The 18,977-nt window shown below is 48.0% G+C and overlaps 1 protein-coding gene across 4 annotated transcripts in view; it reads right to left on the minus strand.

Moving 5' to 3' along the window:
* Nucleotides 1–18,977, minus strand: part of syne3 (spectrin repeat containing, nuclear envelope family member 3) — a 156,751-nt gene that overhangs the window by 23,171 nt on the left and 114,603 nt on the right. For all 4 annotated transcript variants that reach the window (XM_086002507.1, XM_086002505.1, XM_086002506.1 and 1 more), the window contains 2 exons: nt 17,891–18,052; nt 8,792–8,958 (listed from right to left, as the gene is read on the minus strand). In XM_086002507.1, the coding sequence (XP_085858633.1) occupies nt 8,792–8,958; nt 17,891–18,052 (329 nt within the window). The remainder of the gene's footprint in view (nt 1–8,791; nt 8,959–17,890; nt 18,053–18,977) is intronic.

Here is an 18,977-nt window from a genome sequence, read left to right on the forward strand (position 1 = left end):
GTTTATTTCTGTCAAGGTAGTTCATAGTATATTATATAGAGGCTTGGCAGGGCAGGTCAGTCCCTTGGAGTGCACATCCTGTGCCATGTGGGGGGAAGTCCTGCACGCTTCGCGTAGCCTGGACGACCACATGTGCGGGAAGTGTCGCCAGCTACAGCAACTCGAGCTCTGGGTTTCGAAGCTTGAGCGGCGGCTGGAGTCACTGCGGTGCATCCGCGAGGCTGAGAGTTACGTGGATAGCACGTTTCAGGAGGTGGTCACCCCGCAGCTTAAGAGTATGCAGGCAGAGAGGGAATGGGTGACCACCAGACAGAAGGGGACCACCAGGCAGGTAGTGCAGGAGTCCCCTGTGCCCATCGTGCTCACCAACCAGTATTCGGTGCTGAGTACTGGTGAGGGTGATGGTTCCTCTGGGGAGTGCAGCCAGAGCCAAGTCCATGGCACCATGGGTGGCTCAACTGCACAGGTCGGGAGGAAGAGGAGTGGAAGAGCAATAGTGGTAGGGGATTCGATAGTTAGGGGAATAGACAGGCATTTCTTCGGCCGCAGACGTGACTCCAGGATGCTATGTTGCCTCCCTGGTGCCAGGGTCAAGGAAGTCACTGAACAGCTGCAGGACATTCTGAGGGGGGAGGGTGAACAGTCAGAGGACGTGGTCTACATCGGTACCAATGACATAGGTAGAAAGAGGGATGAGGTCCTGCAGGCAGATTTTAGAGAGCTAGGAGAGCGATTAAAAAGTAGGACCTCAAAAGGTAGTAATCTCCGGATTACTCCCGGTGCCATGTGCTAGTGAGTACAGAAATAGGAGGATAGAACAGATGAATGCGTGGCTGGAGAGATGGTGCAGAAGGGAGGGCTTTAGATTCCTGAGGCATTGGGACCATTTCTGGGGGAGGTGGGACCTGTACAAGCCGGACGGGTTGCACCTCAACAGGACCGGGACCAATATCCTCATGGCAGGGTTTGCTAGTGCTGTTGGGGAGGGTTTAAACTAGCTTGGCAGGGGGATGGGAACCGGAGAGTGGATTCAGAAGGGAGAGAAGCAAACCTGGAAATGGAAGGCAGAAAATAAGTAAGCGAGTTTGGTAGGCAGAGGAAACAAAGGCTAGAAAATAGACAACAAGGGCGTTTGGCAGTGCTAAATGGTCTATACTTCAACGCAAGGAGTCTGGGGAATAATGCAGATGAGCTGAGGGCACAGACAGACACGTGGGAGTCTGATATTATAGCTATTACTGAGACATGGCTGAAAGAAGGGCAGGAATGGCAGCTCAACATTCCTGGTTACAGGGTTTTCAGATGAGATAGAGAGGGATAAAAAAAAGGAGGGGGGTCGCAATATTCATTAAAGAATCAATTACAGCTGTGAGGAGGGAGGATATCTTAAAAGGATCATCAAATGAGGCCATATGAGTTGAACTAAAAAACAAAAAAGGGGCAATCACACTGCTGGGGGTGTACTATAGACCCCCGAACAGTCAGGGGGAGATAGAAGAGAAAATATGTAGGCAAATTTCTGAGACGTGCAAAAACAGGGCAGTAATAGCAGGGGATTTCAACTTCCCGAATATTAACTGGGATAAAATTAGTGTGAAGGGTATAGAGGGAGCAGGATTCTTAAAATGCATTCAGGAGAACTTTTTTGGCCAGTACATAGCAAGCTCAACAAGAGAGGGAGCGGTTCTGGACCTAGTTTTAGGGAATGAAGCTGGGCAGGTGGAAAGCGTATCAGTGGGAGAGCATATTGGTGGTAGCGATCATAATTCAGTTAGATTTAGGGTAATTATGGAAAAGGACAAGGAAGGACGAGGAATAAAAATTCTCAATTGGGGAAAAGCTAAGTTTACTAAGCTGAGAGGTGATTTAGCCAAAGTGGACTGGAGACAGAAACTTGAAGGTAATCCGTGTCAGAGCAGTGGGAGGCATTCAAGGAGGAGATAGTGAGGGTTCAGAGCAAGTATGTTCCCTTAAAGAAAAAGGGTGGGACTAACAAATCTAAAGCTCCCTGGATGTCAAAGGGCATACAGGGTAGGATAAAGAAAAAAAGGGAAGCTTATGACAGATACTGAGGACTCAATACTGCAGAAAGCCGAGAGGAGTATAGAAAGTGCAGGGGTGAAATCAAAAAGGAAATTAGGAAAGCAAAGAGAGGGCATGAAAAAATATTGGCAAGTAAAATCAAGAAAAACCCAAAGATGTTTTATAAATACATTAAGAGCAAGAGGATAACTAAAGTAAGAGTAGGGCCTATTAGGGACCATAAAGGTAACCTGTGTGTGGAGGCGGAAGACAGGGGTGTGGATCTTAATGAATATTTTGTGTCTGTTTTCACCAAAGAGAGGGACGATGCAGACATTGCAATCAGGGAGGTGGAGTGTGAAATATTAGATGAAATAAACATAGTGAAAGAGGAAGTATTAAGGGGTTTAGCATCTTTGAAAGTGGATAAATCCCCAGGCCCGGATGAAATGTATCCCAGACTGTTAAGAAAGAGAGGCAATAGCAGAGGCTCTGACCATCAGTTTCCAATCCTCTCTTGCTACAGGCGTGGTGCCAGAGGACTGGAGGACTGCTAACGTGGTACCGTTGTTTAAAAAGGGAGAAAGGGATAGACCGAGTAATTACAGGCCTAACCTCGGTGGTGGGAGGAATGGCAGCTCAACATTCCTGGTTACAGGGTTTTCAGATGAGATAGAGAGGGTGAAAAATTCCGAGGGACAGGATAAATCTTCATTGAGAAAGACACGGATTAATCAGGGACAGTCAGCATGTATTTGTTAAGGGAAGGTCGTGTCTGACTAACTTGATTGAATTTTTTGAGGAGGTAACAAGAAGGGTCGATGAGGGTAGTGTGTTTGATGTAGTCTATATGGATTTTAGCAAGGCTTTTGATAAGGTCCCGCATGGCAGACTGGTCATGAAAGTAAAAGCCCATGGGATCCAAGGCAAAGTGTCAAGTTGGATCCACAATTGGCTCAGAGGCAGGAAACAAAGGGTAATGGTCAAAGGGTGTTTTTGGGGCTGGAAAGTTGTTTCCAGTGGGGTTCCGCAGGGCTCAGTACTGGGTCCTTTGCTTTTTGTGGTATATATCAATGATTTAGACTTGAATATAGGAAGTATGATTAAGAAGTTTGCAGATGATACAAAAATTGGCCGTGTGGTTGATAATAAAGAAGAAAGCTGTGGTAAACCACTGTCATACCTGTCTGTGTCTGTATGTGTATTCCACTAGGTACAGGTCTGGACATGCCTCGGCTGACTCCTCCCACTATTCCAGGTATATAAGTGACTACCTCCCAGTCCCTTAGTATTCTGGACGGGTCGACCACTCGAGACTAGACCTTCATTCTTTAGTTAATAAAAGCCTGATTGTTACTCGCTCAACTTCAGTCTTTTGAGTAATTGATGGCGCATCAATTTTATTAACTAAATTTTTTATAATGGAGAAGATCCTCACACCAGCATGCCTGGACCTGGACAGTCGGGAAGCGGACGCTTCCACCAAGTTTGCTCACTGGCTCACGTGCTTCGAGACATTCCTGACTGCCTCCACTGCGGTCGAAACGGATGCGGACAAACTGTCTGTCCTGATCTCCAAGGTGAACCACCGAGTGTACTCAGTCATCCGGGACGCGACCTCGTACACAGCCGCCCTCCAGCTCCTCAAGACCCAGTACACGCGCCCTGTGAACGAAGTATACGCTAGGCACCTTCTGGGGAGTCGCAAGCAACAACCTGGGGAATCGACTGAGGAATACCTCCAAGCACTGTCCGTGCTTGGCCGGGCCTGTGGGTGTAAGGCGGTAACGCCCACTAAGTACACGGAGGAACTGATCCGGGATGCCTTCGTAGCGGGCCACAGGTCCAACTACACCCGACAGCGACTGCTGGAGCAGAGTGACCTCACCCTCGACAAAGCCTCCGACATCGCACTAACGCTGGACGCAGCCTTCCGGGGCATGGATGCCTACTCCTCTGCACCGTGGACGCCGCGGGGAACGACAACCTGGGACACGGTAGGACAGCCCCATAGCACCGTGCCACCCCAGCCACAGCCCAACAACGGCCCAACTACCGCAGCAGTGTCCCAAAGCCAGACAGCAGTATCCCAAGGCCAGAAATGCTACTTCTGTGGCCAGGCCAAACACCCCAGAGCGCGCTGCCCGGCGAAGAATGCAACCTGCTCGGGCTGCGGGAAAAAGGGACACTACGCCAGCGTCTGCAAGGCCAAAGCCACCCCGAACGCCAGCAGCGCCGCGTGTGGGCCGTGCGAGCCGCCATCTTGGGCCTCCCCAGCCATGTGCGAACCACCGCAGCAGCAGCCATCTTGGACGACTCCAGCCACATGGGAATCATGGGCGCCGCCATCTTGGACACCAGCCGGGACGCAGCAGACCGCCAACCCCCCCCCATCTGATACTCGCAGCGACACACCGACCCCTACGCTGGCCTCTGTGACGCTGGACCAAACGAGACCGCACCAGCTAGCTCGGTCCAAAATGGACGTTAAGGTAAACGGCCATGCAATAAACTGCCTTTTTGACTCCGGGAGCACAGAGAGCTTCATCCACCCCGACACGGTGCGGCGTTGCTCTCTCCCAGTCCTGCCTGCGCACCAGCGGATTTCTATGGCCTCCGAGTCCCAGTCAGCGGACATTGGCGGCTACTGCGTGGTGACACTAGTAGTAGACGGGACTGTGTTCAATAATTTTAAACTCCTGGTCCTGCCCGACCTCTGCGCTGCCGTTCTACTGGGGTTGGATTTCCAGTGCCACCTCAAAAGCGTTACGATGGCGTACGGTGGCCCCCTCCCCCCACTCACAGTCCGCAGCCAGCAGCCTCCAAATTGCCCGCCGCGCACTAGATGCAACCTCTCCACACTCAGAGTCCCACCCCCCCCACTGTTTGCTAACCTCACCCCCGACTGTAAGCCCATCGCCACAAAGAGCAGGCGATACAGTGCCGGGGACAGGGTTTTCATCAAAACCGAAGTGGAACGGCTCCTGAAGGAGGGGATTATTGAGGGCAGCTCCAGCCCCTGGCGAGCCCAGGTTGTGGTCGTTAAGACCGGCGAGAAACAACGCCTGGTCATCGACTACAGCCAAACAATAAACCGCTACACCCTGCTGGACGCCTACCCACTCCCCCGCATAGCTGACATGGTCAACCAGATCGCGCAGTACCGCGTCTTTTCGACCATTGACCTGAAATCAGCGTACCACCAGCTCCCCATCAGCCCTGAAGACCGCCAGTATACTGCTTTTGAGGCAAACGGCCGCCTCTATCACTTCCTTAGGGTTCCCTTCGGCGTTACCAACGGGGTCTCCGTCTTCCAAAGGGAGATGGACCGGATGGTCGATCAAAACGAGCTGCAGGCCACTTTCCCTTACCTAGATAATGTGACCATCTGCGGCCATGACTTGCAGGACCATGACGCAAACCTCGAGAAATTCCTCCGCACCGCCCAACTCCTGAACCTGACATATAACAAGGAGAAGTGCATATTCCGCACAGACCGCCTCGCCATCCTTGGCTGTGTTGTAGAACACGGGGTCATCGGTCCCGACCCGGACCGGATGCGTCCCCTTATGGAACTCCCACTGCCCCACTGCCTAAAAGCTCTGAAGAGGTGCCTAGGGTTTTTTTCCTACTACGCTCAGTGGGTCCCCTACTATGCAGACAAAGCCCGTCCGCTGATCAAGTCCACCTCTTTTCCCGTGACGGCAGAGGCCCGCTTAGCCTTCCACCGTATCAAGGAAGACATTGCCAAAGCCACCATGCATGCAGTGGACGAATCCATCCCCTTCCAGGTGGAAAGCGATGCGTCCGACTTCGCTCTGGCCGCCACCCTTAATCAGGCGGGGAGACCTGTGGCATTCTTCTCACGAACCCTCCAGGGCCCGGAGACCAGACACTCCGCGGTCGAGAAGGAGGCCCAGGCTATCGTGGAGGCTGTGCGTCATTGGAGGCACTACCTGGCCGGAAAACGATTTACCCTGCTCACTGACCAGCGTTCAGTTGCTTTTATGTTCAACAACAAGCAGAGGGGCAAAATCAAAAATGACAAGATCTTGAGGTGGAGAATCGAACTTTCCACCTACAATTACGAGATCTTGTACCGGCCTGGGAAGCTCAATGAACCCCCAGATGCCCTATCGCGTGGCACCTGCGCCAGCGCGCAGATCGATAGGCTGAGGGCCCTCCACAATGACCTCTGCCACCCGGGGGTCACCAGGTTCTTCCACTTCATCAAGGCCCGCAACCTGCCTTACTCCATTGAGGAGGTCAGGACCATGACCAAGAACTGCCAAGTCTGCGCTGAGTGCAAACCGCACTTTTATAGACCAGACAGAGCCCACCTGATAAAAGCCACTCGCCCTTTCGAACGCCTGAGCGTCGATTTTAAAGGGCCTCTCCCCTCCTCCGACCGCAATGTGTACTTCCTCAACATCATTGACGAGTACTCCCGGTTCCCGTTCGCTATCCCCTGCCCGGACATGACCAGTGCCACGGTCATTAAATGTCTGAACAGCCTCTTCACCCTGTTCGGTTTCCCCAGCTATATCCATAGCGACCGGGGCTCATCGTTTATGAGCGACGAACTCCGCCAGTACCTGCTCGCTAGGGGTATAGCCACAAGCAGGACCACCAGTTACAACCCCCGGGGGAACGGACAGGTGGAAAGAGAGAATGCAACTGTTTGGAAGGCTGCCCTACTAGCCTTAAAGTCTAGGGGCCTTCCGACCTCCCGCTGGCAGGAGGTGCTCCCCGATGCGCTCCACTCGATTCGGTCACTTCTCTGCACTGCCACCAATGCCACCCCTCACGAGAAAATGTTTGTCTTCCCAAGGAAGTCCACATCGGGGACATCGTTACCGCCATGGCTGACGTCCCCAGGGCCGGTACTACTGAGAAGACACGTGAGGGCCAATAAAACGGACCCCCTGGTCGAGAGGGTCGACCTCCTCCACGCCAACCCCCAGTACGCTTACATTGCGTACCCGGACGGGCGGGAGGACACAGTCTCCATACGAGACCTCGCACCCTCGGGGACCGCTGTAACCCACTACCCATTACCACCCCCCCCCACGACCCGATATCCAACCCCAGCAGCCGGCTCGCCTTGGACCGTCACCCACGAGGACTACACTCCAGGGCCCCAGCCTACACGGGACGCGACGCCGGAAGCTCCACCACCCCTGCCGTCGCCACGTCGATCACAGCGGCAGACAAGACCTCCGGAGAGACTCCAATACACGAACTTTTAAATACACTTCACCCCGCCGGACTCATTTCTAAACAAGGGGTGAATGTGGTAAACCACTGTCATACCTGTCTGTGTCTGTATGTGTATTCCACTAGGTACAGGTCTGGACATGCCTCGGCTGACTCCTCCCACTATTCCAGGTATATAAGTGACTACCTCCCAGTCCCTTAGTATTCTGGACGGGTCGACCACTCGAGACTAGACCTTCATTCTTTAGTTAATAAAAGCCTGATTGTTACTCGCTCAACTTCAGTCTTTTGAGTAATTGATGGCGCATCAAAAGCTGCAGACTTTCTCAAATGTATTTGCAACCTGACATCTGTCATATGCGCCCTTTTTCTGATTGATCATATTTTCTATCTGTTTTGTCATCCAGGGAGCCCTGACCTTAGTTGCCCTGCCTTTCCCCCTAGTGGGAATGTACCTCAACGGTCCAGATCCGTTCTCATCCCACTGAAATTGGCTTTCCCCCAGTTAAACATTTTTACTCTAGATTGTTCCCTGTCCTTTTCCATAGCTAATCTAAACCTAATGATCACTGTTCCCTAAATGTTCACCTACTGACACTTGCTCCAATTGACCGACCTCATTCCCCAGAGCCAGTTCCAGCAATGCCTCCTCTCTTGTCGGGCTGGAAACATACTGATCAAGAAAGTTCTCCTGAACACACCAGAAATTGTTCCCCTTCTCTGCCATTTACACTATTATTATCCCAGTCTATATTAGGATAGTTGAAGTCCCCCATTATTACTACTCTATAGTACTTGCACCTCTCTAATTTCCCTGCAAATTTGCTCTTCCATATTTTCCCCACAGTTGGTGGCCTATAGAATACACCTAGTAGTATAATGGTGCCTCTTATTTCTTAACTCTAGCCATATAGATTCTGTCCTTGACCCATCCAGGACATCCTCTCTCTCTAGCACTGTAACATTCTCCTTAACCAATACTGCCACACCACCTCCTATCTTTCCTTCCCTGTGAAGACAAATACAAAATATTTGTTTAATGCTCATGACTCATATTCTAACTCGTGATTCATATTCTATTTTCTCCCTCTATCAATTTCTTGGTCATCCTTTGCTAGTTTTTAAAACCGTCCCAATCATCACGCTTTTAATCTAATACTATCCTTAACTTCTTTAGTTAGCCACGGACGGATCACTTTTCCAGTAGATTTTTATTCCTCAAGGGAATGTATATTGGTTGAGAATTATGAATTCTTATTTTAAATCTTTGCCATTGCTTATCTACCATCATATCTTTTAATCTATTTCCCAATCTACCTTAGCCAACTCGCCCTCATACCTCCATTATTGGCTTTGTTTAAATTTGAGACCCTACTTTCAGACTTAACACATCACTCTCAAACTTAATATGAAATTCTATCATATTATGATCACTCTTCCCTAGAGGATCCTTTAGTATGAGATTACTAATTAACCCCGTCTCATTACACAATACTAGATCTAATATAGCCTGTTCCCTAGTTGGTTCCTTGACATATTGTTCAACACCCACCTGGAAACCTTTCCCAAGAGCTTCAGCTCGCCCCACACTTTCCGTAGATGCTGCATCTCATCCTCAATCAATGGTGTTCCGTCAGGTGATGTGCTGCTCAGAACCAGCTCTCCCTGAGCCTGAGTCCAATGGAAGAGAATCTCCTTCTCTGGAAACTCTGCCAATATCTGCCGTTAAAGAAGAATTTCAACTGAATATTAATGAAATCTTTTAAGATGGAAGGGACACCCTCAGTTAATGCCGTTATATACAGTGGATTTGATTATATTGTTCCCACATCAGTGCATAGCTAAGGCAACAAACATCTAAAACATTCAACAGCAACTCGGGCATGCTATCTGAATGCCACAAATTCCCCACTCAGTAAATACTGTGACACTATAATGTGTTCCAACAGCATTTCAAAATTGTACTCGCTTGTGCAGTGATAAAAGTTTTATCATGGCATATCCACAGAATGGGTCACCAGAGTCACCATATCATTCATTTATTACCAAGTGGTCATTTGTGATTGAAATACCAACAGCTTGGTTGAGTTGCTGTTGGCTATAGTGGTTAGTTTCTGTGAATCTGCCATCCCATTGCTCCTGATGCTAATTACTTTCGCCACTAACTGCAATCTCAAACTTCATACAGAACCCTCTGCATTGCTCCATTCTTTTTTACGGCCGAGACAGATATTAGACTGCCACACACTTTATTTGGGGCCTCAATGAAACTTCTGGTCCCATGGTGTTTCTGCTACTGCACCTTCAAACTTACCCACGCCCTAACCATCTCCTCAATCTCCCAGTGCAGTCAACCTTTCATTCTCCTTGGAAATTTGCTCTTTATTTTATTCTTAAAGGTGATTTCTCTTACTTTCGGTCAACCTCTTGTTCCTCTACTGATATAGAGATAGAGAGGATCAGCTGTTCATAGGTACAGAAGAATTGCTGGACGAAAAAAAGACCAATATCCATCTTGTTCACCTTCTATCATCTGGTATAGCACAGAAGGCGGCCATTCGGCCCATCTGCCTGTGCCGGCTCTTTGAAAGAGCTACCCACTTAGCCCCACTCCCCTGCTCTTTCCCCATAGCCCTGCAAATGTTACCACTTCAAGTATTCATCCTATTCCCATGTTACTATTGAATCCGCTTCCACCACCATTTCATGCTGTACATTCCAGATCATAACTCGCTGCGTAAATTTTTTTTCCACTCACTGTCGCCTCTGGTTCTTTTGCCAATTAACTTAAATTTGTCCCCTCTGGTAGTCACATGATTTTTTAAAATTCGTTCATGGGATGTGGGCATCGCTGGCAAGGCCAGCATTTATTGCCCATCCCTAATTGCCCTCGAGAAGGTGGTGGTGAGCTGCCTTCTTGAACCGCTGCAGTCCGTGTGGTGAAGGTACTCCCACAGTGCTGTTAGGTAGGGAGTTCCAGGATTTTGACCCAGCGACGATGAAGGATCGGCGATATACTTCTAAGTCAGGATGGTGTGTGACTTGGAGGGGAACTTGGAGGTGGTGGTGTTCCCGTGCGTCTGCTGCCTTTGTCCTTCTAGGTGGAAGTGGTCGCTGGTTTGGGAGGTGCTGCTGAAGAAGCCTTGGCGAGTTGCTGCAGTGTATCTTGTAGATGGTACACACTGCAGCCACGGTACGCCGGTGGTGGAGGGAGTGAATGTTTAAGGTGGTGGATGGGGTGCCAATCAAACAGGCTGCTTTGTCCTGGATGGTGCCGAGCTTCTTGAGTACTGTTGGAGCTGCACTCATCCAGAGTATTCCATCATGCTCCTTACTTGTGCCTTGTAGATGGTGGAAATGCTTTGGGGAGTCAGGAGGTGAGACACTCGCCGCAGAATACCTAGCCTCTGACCGGCTCTTGTTGTCAAAGTATTTATGTGGCTGGTCCAGTTAAGTTTCTGGTCAATGGTGACCCCCCAGGACGTTGATGGTGGGGGAGTCGGCGATGGTAATGCCATTGAATGTCATGGGGAGGTGGTTAGACTCTCGCTTGTTGGAGATAGTCATTGCCTGGCAGTTCTGTGGCGTGGATGTTACCTGCCACTTATCAGCCCAAGCCTGAACGTCGTCCAGGTCTTGTTGCATGCGGGCATGGACTGCTTCATTATCTGAGGAGTTGCGAATGGCGCAACGATAATGGAGTTGTTGACTAATCACAGCGATCAATCTCTATCAATGAGTCTACAACAGACCCAGGCATGAGGTGAGGAAAACCCCCAGTGGTGGAGAGCTTTGAGAATCATAGGTCCAAAGTCACCTGAACCTCCCAAGCATGCTACACTCACCACACGTCATGTCTCAAATTACTCACATGCTGTATCCCAAAATGTTATTCTCTGAAAGAAATTTATTTAATTTGCATTTACGTTAATCAACACTAACTGCTTCTACTGTCTGCCGAGGGAGCCTGTTCCATAGATTGACCACTTGCTCACTGAAATATTGGCCCATAATTTGCTGTAGCAGGGCAATGAACAGCATCTATAGTTAGTCAGACTTGCCCATGCCAGTTTAACCTCAATGATATTTTGCACCACAAGTTGCTGAAAGTGCGAGCTGGTAACGGCACAAGGTAAACAGGGCATCTGGGACCTGAGTGAACAGGGCAAGCAACTGCGTATCTCCTTAAACAATAGATTGAAGGATCCAGGGATGAGGGATTACAGTTACGTGGATAGAGTGGAGAAGCTGGGGTTGTTCTCCTTAGAGCAGAGAAGGCTAAGAGGAGATTTGATAGAGGTGTTTAAAAATCATGAAGGGTTTAGATAGAGTAAATAAAGAGAAATTGTTTCCAATAGCTGAAGGGTCGATAACCAGAGGACATAGATTTAAGCTGATTGGCCAAAGAACCAGAGGCATCATGAGGAAAAGGTTTCTTACGCAACGAGTGGTTATTATTTGGAATGCACTGCCTGATAGGGTGGTGGATACAGATTCAATAGTAGCCTTCAAAAGGGAATTGGATAAGTTCTTTGACATGAATCTTGTCATACATGTGGAAATGACTTATGAAATGCTACTGGGCGGCCTGCTGGTGGTGCTGTCCAGGGAGAAATACTCGGGCATGGGCCCAGCTTGCTCAGGACATTCTTTAACAGGAACTAGTGAAGGACAACTCGATCTCCATGTTGAAAAACAGTTGATTAAAGCCTTGTTTAATACTCAGACTAAGTGCCTAGTAGTTTTCTTACGTCATTCTTGAAGGAGAAAAAATTGCAGGGATATGGGGAAAGAGTGGGGGAGTGGGACTAACTGGATTACTCTTTGAAAGAGTCGGCGCAGATTCGATGAGCCGAATGGCCTCCTTCTGCGTTGGACTATTCTACGATTCCAAGGATCATGAAATTACAGTGCAAGGACCAAGAAGGAAATGTCAATTACAGTGGGTGAATTCAATAGTAAATCAGGTACAGAAAGAGCAATAAAGGCCGGACTGAGAGAGGGGGGACAGGGAGAGAGGGAGAGAGAGAGAGAGAGGGGAGAGAGAGGGGAGAGAGAGGGGGAGAGAGAGAGAGAGAGAGAGAGAGGGGGAGAGAGAGAGAGGGGGAGAGAGAGAAAGGAAAAGTAAAATTGTTTTTTGAAATTTTTCAAATCTCCAACAATTAAAACCTGAAGGAATGAGATTCCACACTTGTAATAGTTAAATTTTGGTGCAGAGAGTTCATTGGCTATAATTAACACTTGTTAAAAGAATCTTTGAGATCCAGACTGAAGTAAATATGTGCAAACCTTAAATGGCTCGAAACAGGCTCCTTGCATCACTTCAGACCAGCTCTAATTTTCTGTGGCAAGTTTAGTTTGTATCCACCGAGCAAATACTGCAGCCTGACACCACTCAATGCCCTGAGGCAGACAGCGATATGCCGTTTTCATGAAGCAAACAGCGGAGTGGCATATCTTGGACAGCAACTTTTTAATCGCGCATCTGCCCTCGCCTGAAGTTGCTGTAGCATTTGCGCATAAGTAATAGAGTGCCATTAGCCTTGCCATTATTTTGGCAGCAAATTATGGGCCAATGTTCCTGCAGATTAGTTTTGAAAGTTGAGCGATAATTTAGGATTCAAGTTTAGCTGTAATCACCCATGTTGTTTTCAGCTCTGCTGTTCCATTGTGATCTTGTTGCTCGTTATGCAATTCTGCAACTCTGCTCTTGAAAACTTTACTTAATTATTTGTCATTCCTTATACATCTCCAAAACCTTTGATAGTGTCTAGCAAACTACACTTATAGCAAGTTACAATATGTTCTTCTGCCAAAGCTATATTCATGTCTACTTTTAATTCAAATCTCTCTACACATTGATGACTCGTCCTCTGACTCTTTTTCCATCAACGTTGGTGTTACCCACAGCTTTGTGTCTCTCTCGGTTTCTGCACCTCAATATCATCCAACCCTACCAAATCTTTCTTTGATGATGACTCTACATTCGTCAACTTCCTTCAGATCACATGCCCTCAGTGCTCAAAATCTTCAGCCCTCTCAGTGCAATGATTCTACTGCTACAACTTGACTTCTTTTCCCCTCAATAACTTGATTCTCTATGAAGGCATAATCCCTTTGATACTTGAATATTGCTCCCATATCTGGGCGGCTCTTCCTGAACCTCTTGCACCCCTGCAGAGATGCAAAAAGTTTTTTATCCGATGTACAACACGCTCTCACCTCCAGTATGAATAGTTGAATTTTTTGAGGAGGTCATTAAAATGGTGAACAGGAGAGTGTCTATGGATTTAGTCTATATGGACTTTCAGAAGGCATTTGAAAAGGTTCCACACAAGAGATTATTGGCGAAATTGGCTGGGAGGAGACAGAGAGTGGGGTTTAGGGAACGTTCTCTGATTGGCGGGAGGTGACTAGCGGTGTCCCCCAGGGATCTGTACTGGGGCCTCAGCTTTTCAACACGTATATCAATGACTTGGATGAAGGACTAGAGAGCTGTATCTCCAAGTTTGCAGATGATACTAAGTTAGGAGGAATAGTAAATTGTGTAGTGAACAGGAAGTTACAAAGTGAGACAGACTACGTGAGTAGGCAAAACTGTCACGGATGGAGTTTAATGTGGGAAGTGTCACTTTGGATCCAAGAAAGACAAAAATAAATATTTTCTTAATGGTGAGAGACTAGAAACTGCAGAGGAGCAAAGGGATTTGGGAATCCTTGTACACAAATCATTAAAAGCTGCTGCACAGGTACAAAAAATGGAATGTTGGCCTTTATCTCGAGGGGACTGGAATACAAAGGGGAGGAAGTGATGCTTCAGTTGTACAGCCTTGGTTAGACCCCATCTGGAGCACTGCCTTCAGCTCTGGACACCGCCCCTCAGGAAGGGTATATTGGCCTTAGCAGAGGGTGCAACGCAGATTCACCAGAATGATACCAGGGTTTATTATGAGGACAGGTTGTGGTATTTAAAATGATACAAGAGTTGATACAGAGGAACCAGAACAAGGGGGCATGATCTTAAAATTAGAGCCAGGCCGTTCAAGGGTGAAATCAGGAAGCACCTCTTCACACAAAGGGTAGTGGAAATCTGGAACTCTCTCCCCCAAAAGGCTGTGGATGTTGGGGATCAATTGAAACTTTCAAGATGGATGTCGATTGATTTTTTTGTTGGGTAAGGTTATCAAGGGATGTGGAACAATGGTGGGTAAATGGCAAGCTGTGAAACTGAATTCAATAAATCTGGTGATTTAAGTCTGGCACCAGATAAAACGACCAGGAAGCTGCTGGGCTGTCGGAATAACCCAACGGATTGACGAATGGTCTTCAGGGAAGGGAACCCGACTGGTTGACAAATGGTTTTCAGGGAAGGGAACCCGACTGGTTGACAAATGGTTTTCAGGGAAGGGAACCCGACTGGTTGACGAATGGTTTTCAGGGAAGGGAACCCGACTGGTTGACGAATGGTTTTCAGGGAAGGGAACCCGACTGGTTGACGAATGGTTTTCAGGGAAGGGAACCCGACTGGTTGACGAATGGTCTTCAGGGAAGGGAACCCGACTGGTTGACAAATGGTTTTCAGGGAAGGGAACCCGACTGGTTGACGAATGGTTTTCAGGGAAGGGAACCCGACTGGTTGACGAATGGTCTTCAGGGAAGGGAACCCGACTGGTTGACGAATGGTTTTCAGGGAAGGGAACCCGACTGGTTGACGAATGGTCTTCAGGGAAGGGAACCCGACTGGTTGACGAATGGTCTTCAGGGAAGGGAACCCGACTGGTTAACGAATGGTCTTCAGGGAAGGGAACCCGACTGGTTGACGAATGGTCTTCAGGGAAGGGAACCCGACTGGTTGACGAATGGTCTTCAGGGAAGGGAACCCGACTGGTTGACGAATGGTCTTCAGGGAAGGGAACCCGACTGGTTGACGAATGGTCTTCAGGGAAGGGAACCCGACTGGTTGACAAATGGTTTTCAGGGAAGGGAACCCGACTGGTTGACGAATGGTTTTCAGGGAAGGGAACCCGACTGGTTGACGAATGGTCTTCAGGGAAGGGAACCCGACTGGTTGACGAATGGTTTTCAGGGAAGGGAACCCGACTGGTTGACGAATGGTTTTCAGGGAAGGGAACCCGACTGGTTGACGAATGGTCTTCAGGGAAGGGAACCCGACTGGTTGACGAATGGTCTTCAGGGAAGGGAACCCGACTGGTTGACGAATGGTCTTCAGGGAAGGGAACCCGACTGGTTGACGAATGGTCTTCAGGGAAGGGAACCCGACTGGTTGACGAATGGTCTTCAGGGAAGGGAACTGTGGTGATTATTCTTGTTTTATAAGAAGCATTGTAATTGGTTGCCTGTTTTCCTGCCTTGAGATATATGCTGTAAACTTATTGGTTAGTTGATTCCATGTGACCTGTGGTGGCCATCTTAAATTTAGTTTTCTACAGTTTGGTTGAGACTGGGTGCTCAACATGTACTTGCTGGTTTTTTAAGGTTAATAAAGCCTAGCTTTTGGAAGGCAATCTACTCTTTATTTCAATTTATTGGCATGCTACCATTTCGATATAGTCTATCATCCGGGGAAGGATAATGTTGCCGCTGATGCGCTGTCGAGGGCTTATTGTTCTGTGCTTCACGGAGATACGCTTATTAATCTTCATAATGCTTTGTGCCATCCTGGTGTTACGAGGATGATACACTTCGTACGCAGTAAGAATTTGCCCTTTTCAGTTGAAGACGTCAAGCGGATGACTTCGTCATGCTCTGTCTGCGCCCGGTGTAAACCGAATTTCTTTAAGCCTCAACGAGCTCATCTTATAAAGGCTACTTCTCCCTTTGAACGCCTGAGCATTGATTTTAAGGGGCCTCTTCCTTCAACTACTCAGAATTGATATATATTTACTGTTGTGGATGAGTTTTCAAGGTTCCCTTTTGCTTTTCCTTGTGCAGATGTATCAGCTGCTACAGTTATTAAATGTCTGACTCAACTTTTTGTCATCTTTGGGATGCCTGCGTATATCCATTCGGATCAGGGAAGTTCTTTTATGTCTTCCCAGTTGAAGGAATACCTCCAGAGTCGGGGAATTTCTACTAGCAGAACTACCCCGTATAATCTCCAGGGTAATGGACAGTGCGAACGATACAATGGGGTGATCTGGAAGGCAGTTATGTTGGCTTTGACATCCCGGAACCTTAAGAATACACAGTGGGAAATGGTGCTGCCTGATGCCCTGCATTCCATTAGATCATTGCTTTCAACGGCTACTAATGTGACCCCCCATGAAAGGCTCTTCAACTATCCGCGGAGATCCACTACGGGATATTCGGTACCTTCATGGCTTACTATGCAGGGACCTGTGCTGCTCCGACGCCATGTTAGACTGTCAAAGTATGATCCTTTAGTGGAGGAGGTGGAGCTATTGGAGGCAAATTCCCAATACGCTCACATTCGATTCCAAGATGGGAAAGAAAGTACGGTTTCAGTTAAAGACTTAGCTCCTTGTGGTGGCCAGCCCTCTCCTGAGGACATTAACAATAGCCATAATTCAGATAATGTTGATGTCGTCACAGATACTACGAACATTTCCAATCCTATTGCAGACACTTACAATTCTCTTAGTCTGCCCCCGATGGATGTTCATGACCCTCCCAGTCTATCTTCTAATGGGACTTCCAATCCGGAAACCGTTGATAATCGGGATATTGATATCCTCCCTGCAGAAGATATTTCTGTGTCTCCTGGTGTGGGAGGGCAAGGAACTCCATCAAGGCTAAGAAGGTCGACACGAACAAGATATCCGGTCGACCGATTAAAAATGGACTTTTAAAATAATTAATAAATTAATAGTAAAATTTTAAAATTGTTGAAGGCATTATACATGTATTGCTCTAGTCATAAATAACTAATTGTAAACTGTAAAGGCTACCTAGGTTGAAGTATATTTTAAAAGGAGGGGTGAATGTGGTGATTATTCTTGTTTTATAAGAAGCATTGTAATTGGTTGCCTGTTTTCCTGCCTTGAGATATATGCTGTAAATTTATTGGTTAGTTGATTCCATGTGACCTGTGGTGGCCATCTTAAATTTAGTTTTCTACAGTTTGGTTGAGACTGGGTGCTCAACATGTACTTGCTGGTTTTTTAAGGTTAATAAAGCTTAGCTTTTGGAAGGCAATCTACTCTTTATTTCAGGAACCCGACTGGTTGACGACTGGTCTTCAGGGAAGGGAACCCGACTGGTTGACGGATGGTTTTCAGGGAAGGGAACCCGACTGGTTGACGAATGGTCTTCAGGGAAGGGAACCCGACTGGTTGACGAATGGTCTTCAGGGAAGGGAACCCGACACTCCCAGCTGGTCTGGCCTACATGTGACTCAAGTCTTGCACTATGCGATTGACTCTTAATGGCCAAAATGAAGTTGAGGTACTGATCACCCATGATTTAACTGAATATGCTCGAGGGGCTGAATGGCCTCCTCCTGTTCCTGTGCTCCAAGCCCAACGGTAGTGTGACATTGCCCCAGATCAGCTAACTTCACACAGACCAAGGATTCAATCTTGGATTTCCTAGCTTTTGACCTCCTCACTGGATAAACTCACTAAGTCCAATGTTTTTATGGGTTCTCATTGTAACATATTACTGACCACACCTCAGCCTCACTGCTGCCCGTGTCCAGGTCGCCTCCACCCGAGGTACGGAGATGAGCTTCCTGCTGTTGCTGTGCTTTGGTTATCCATTGTTCCAGTTCACGCAGGCTGTGCTGGTACTGCTCGTGCTCCAACACCACTTGTGCACTTCTTTTAACCATTGTCTGCCGTAAAGAGAGGGATATGTAAAAATGAATCCTCCAGACTAGTTAGTTTTCCACAAATATCCACATCACGTGCTGCATTGTCTAAAATATTCAGAGCTCTATGTAATTCTGCATATTCCTAACACCATAAAATGAAGGAAGGAAATTAAGTTTAATTCTGTAAACTTGCCAAAATAAAGGTTTCATGCTTCAGCAATTTCTCTCTGCCCTCAGCTCACGCACCCACCCACCGCACCCCATTTCCGTAATATGGAACATCTTCAACTCTAACAGAAGCCCCCAGCCATCCAGAGGACTTGGCATTGCCCTGAATCGATTGATCCAGTGAGCACCCTACCCCGACCAGTCGGCAGCTCACTCTCTCCCCTGGTGCAACGAGACCTGGGCGTCCTTGTGCACCAGTCGCTGAAGCATGCAGGTGCAGCAGGCGGTTAAGAAGGCAAATGGTATGTTGGCCTTCATAGCAAGAGGGTTCGAGTACAGGAACAAGGATGTCTTGCTGCAGTTGTACAGGGCCTTGGTGAGACCGCACCTTGAGTATTGTGTGCAGTTTTGGTTGTCTTATCTGAGGAAGGATGTTCTTGCCATGGAGGGAGTGCAGCAAAGATTCACCAGACTGATACCTGGGATGGCAGGAATGACATATGAGGAGATATTGGGTCGATTGGGCTTATACTCGCTGGAGTTAGAAGAATGAGAGGGGATCTCATTGAAACTTATAAAATTCTGACAGGACTGGACAGACTAGATGCAGGAAGGATGTTCCCGATGGTCGGGGTGTCCAGAACCAGGGGTCACAGTCTAAGGATAAGGGGTAAGCCATTTAGGACAGAGATGAGGAGGAATTTCTTCACCCAGAGAGTGGTGAACCTGTGGCATTCTCTGCCACAGAGGGCGGTGGAGGCCAATTCATTAAATATAT

Source organism: Somniosus microcephalus, chromosome 12 (assembly GCF_052327205.1).
Source record: "Somniosus microcephalus isolate GS21.2 chromosome 12, FLI_Smic_1.0, whole genome shotgun sequence".
Classification (NCBI taxonomy): Eukaryota; Metazoa; Chordata; class Chondrichthyes; order Squaliformes; family Somniosidae; genus Somniosus; species Somniosus microcephalus.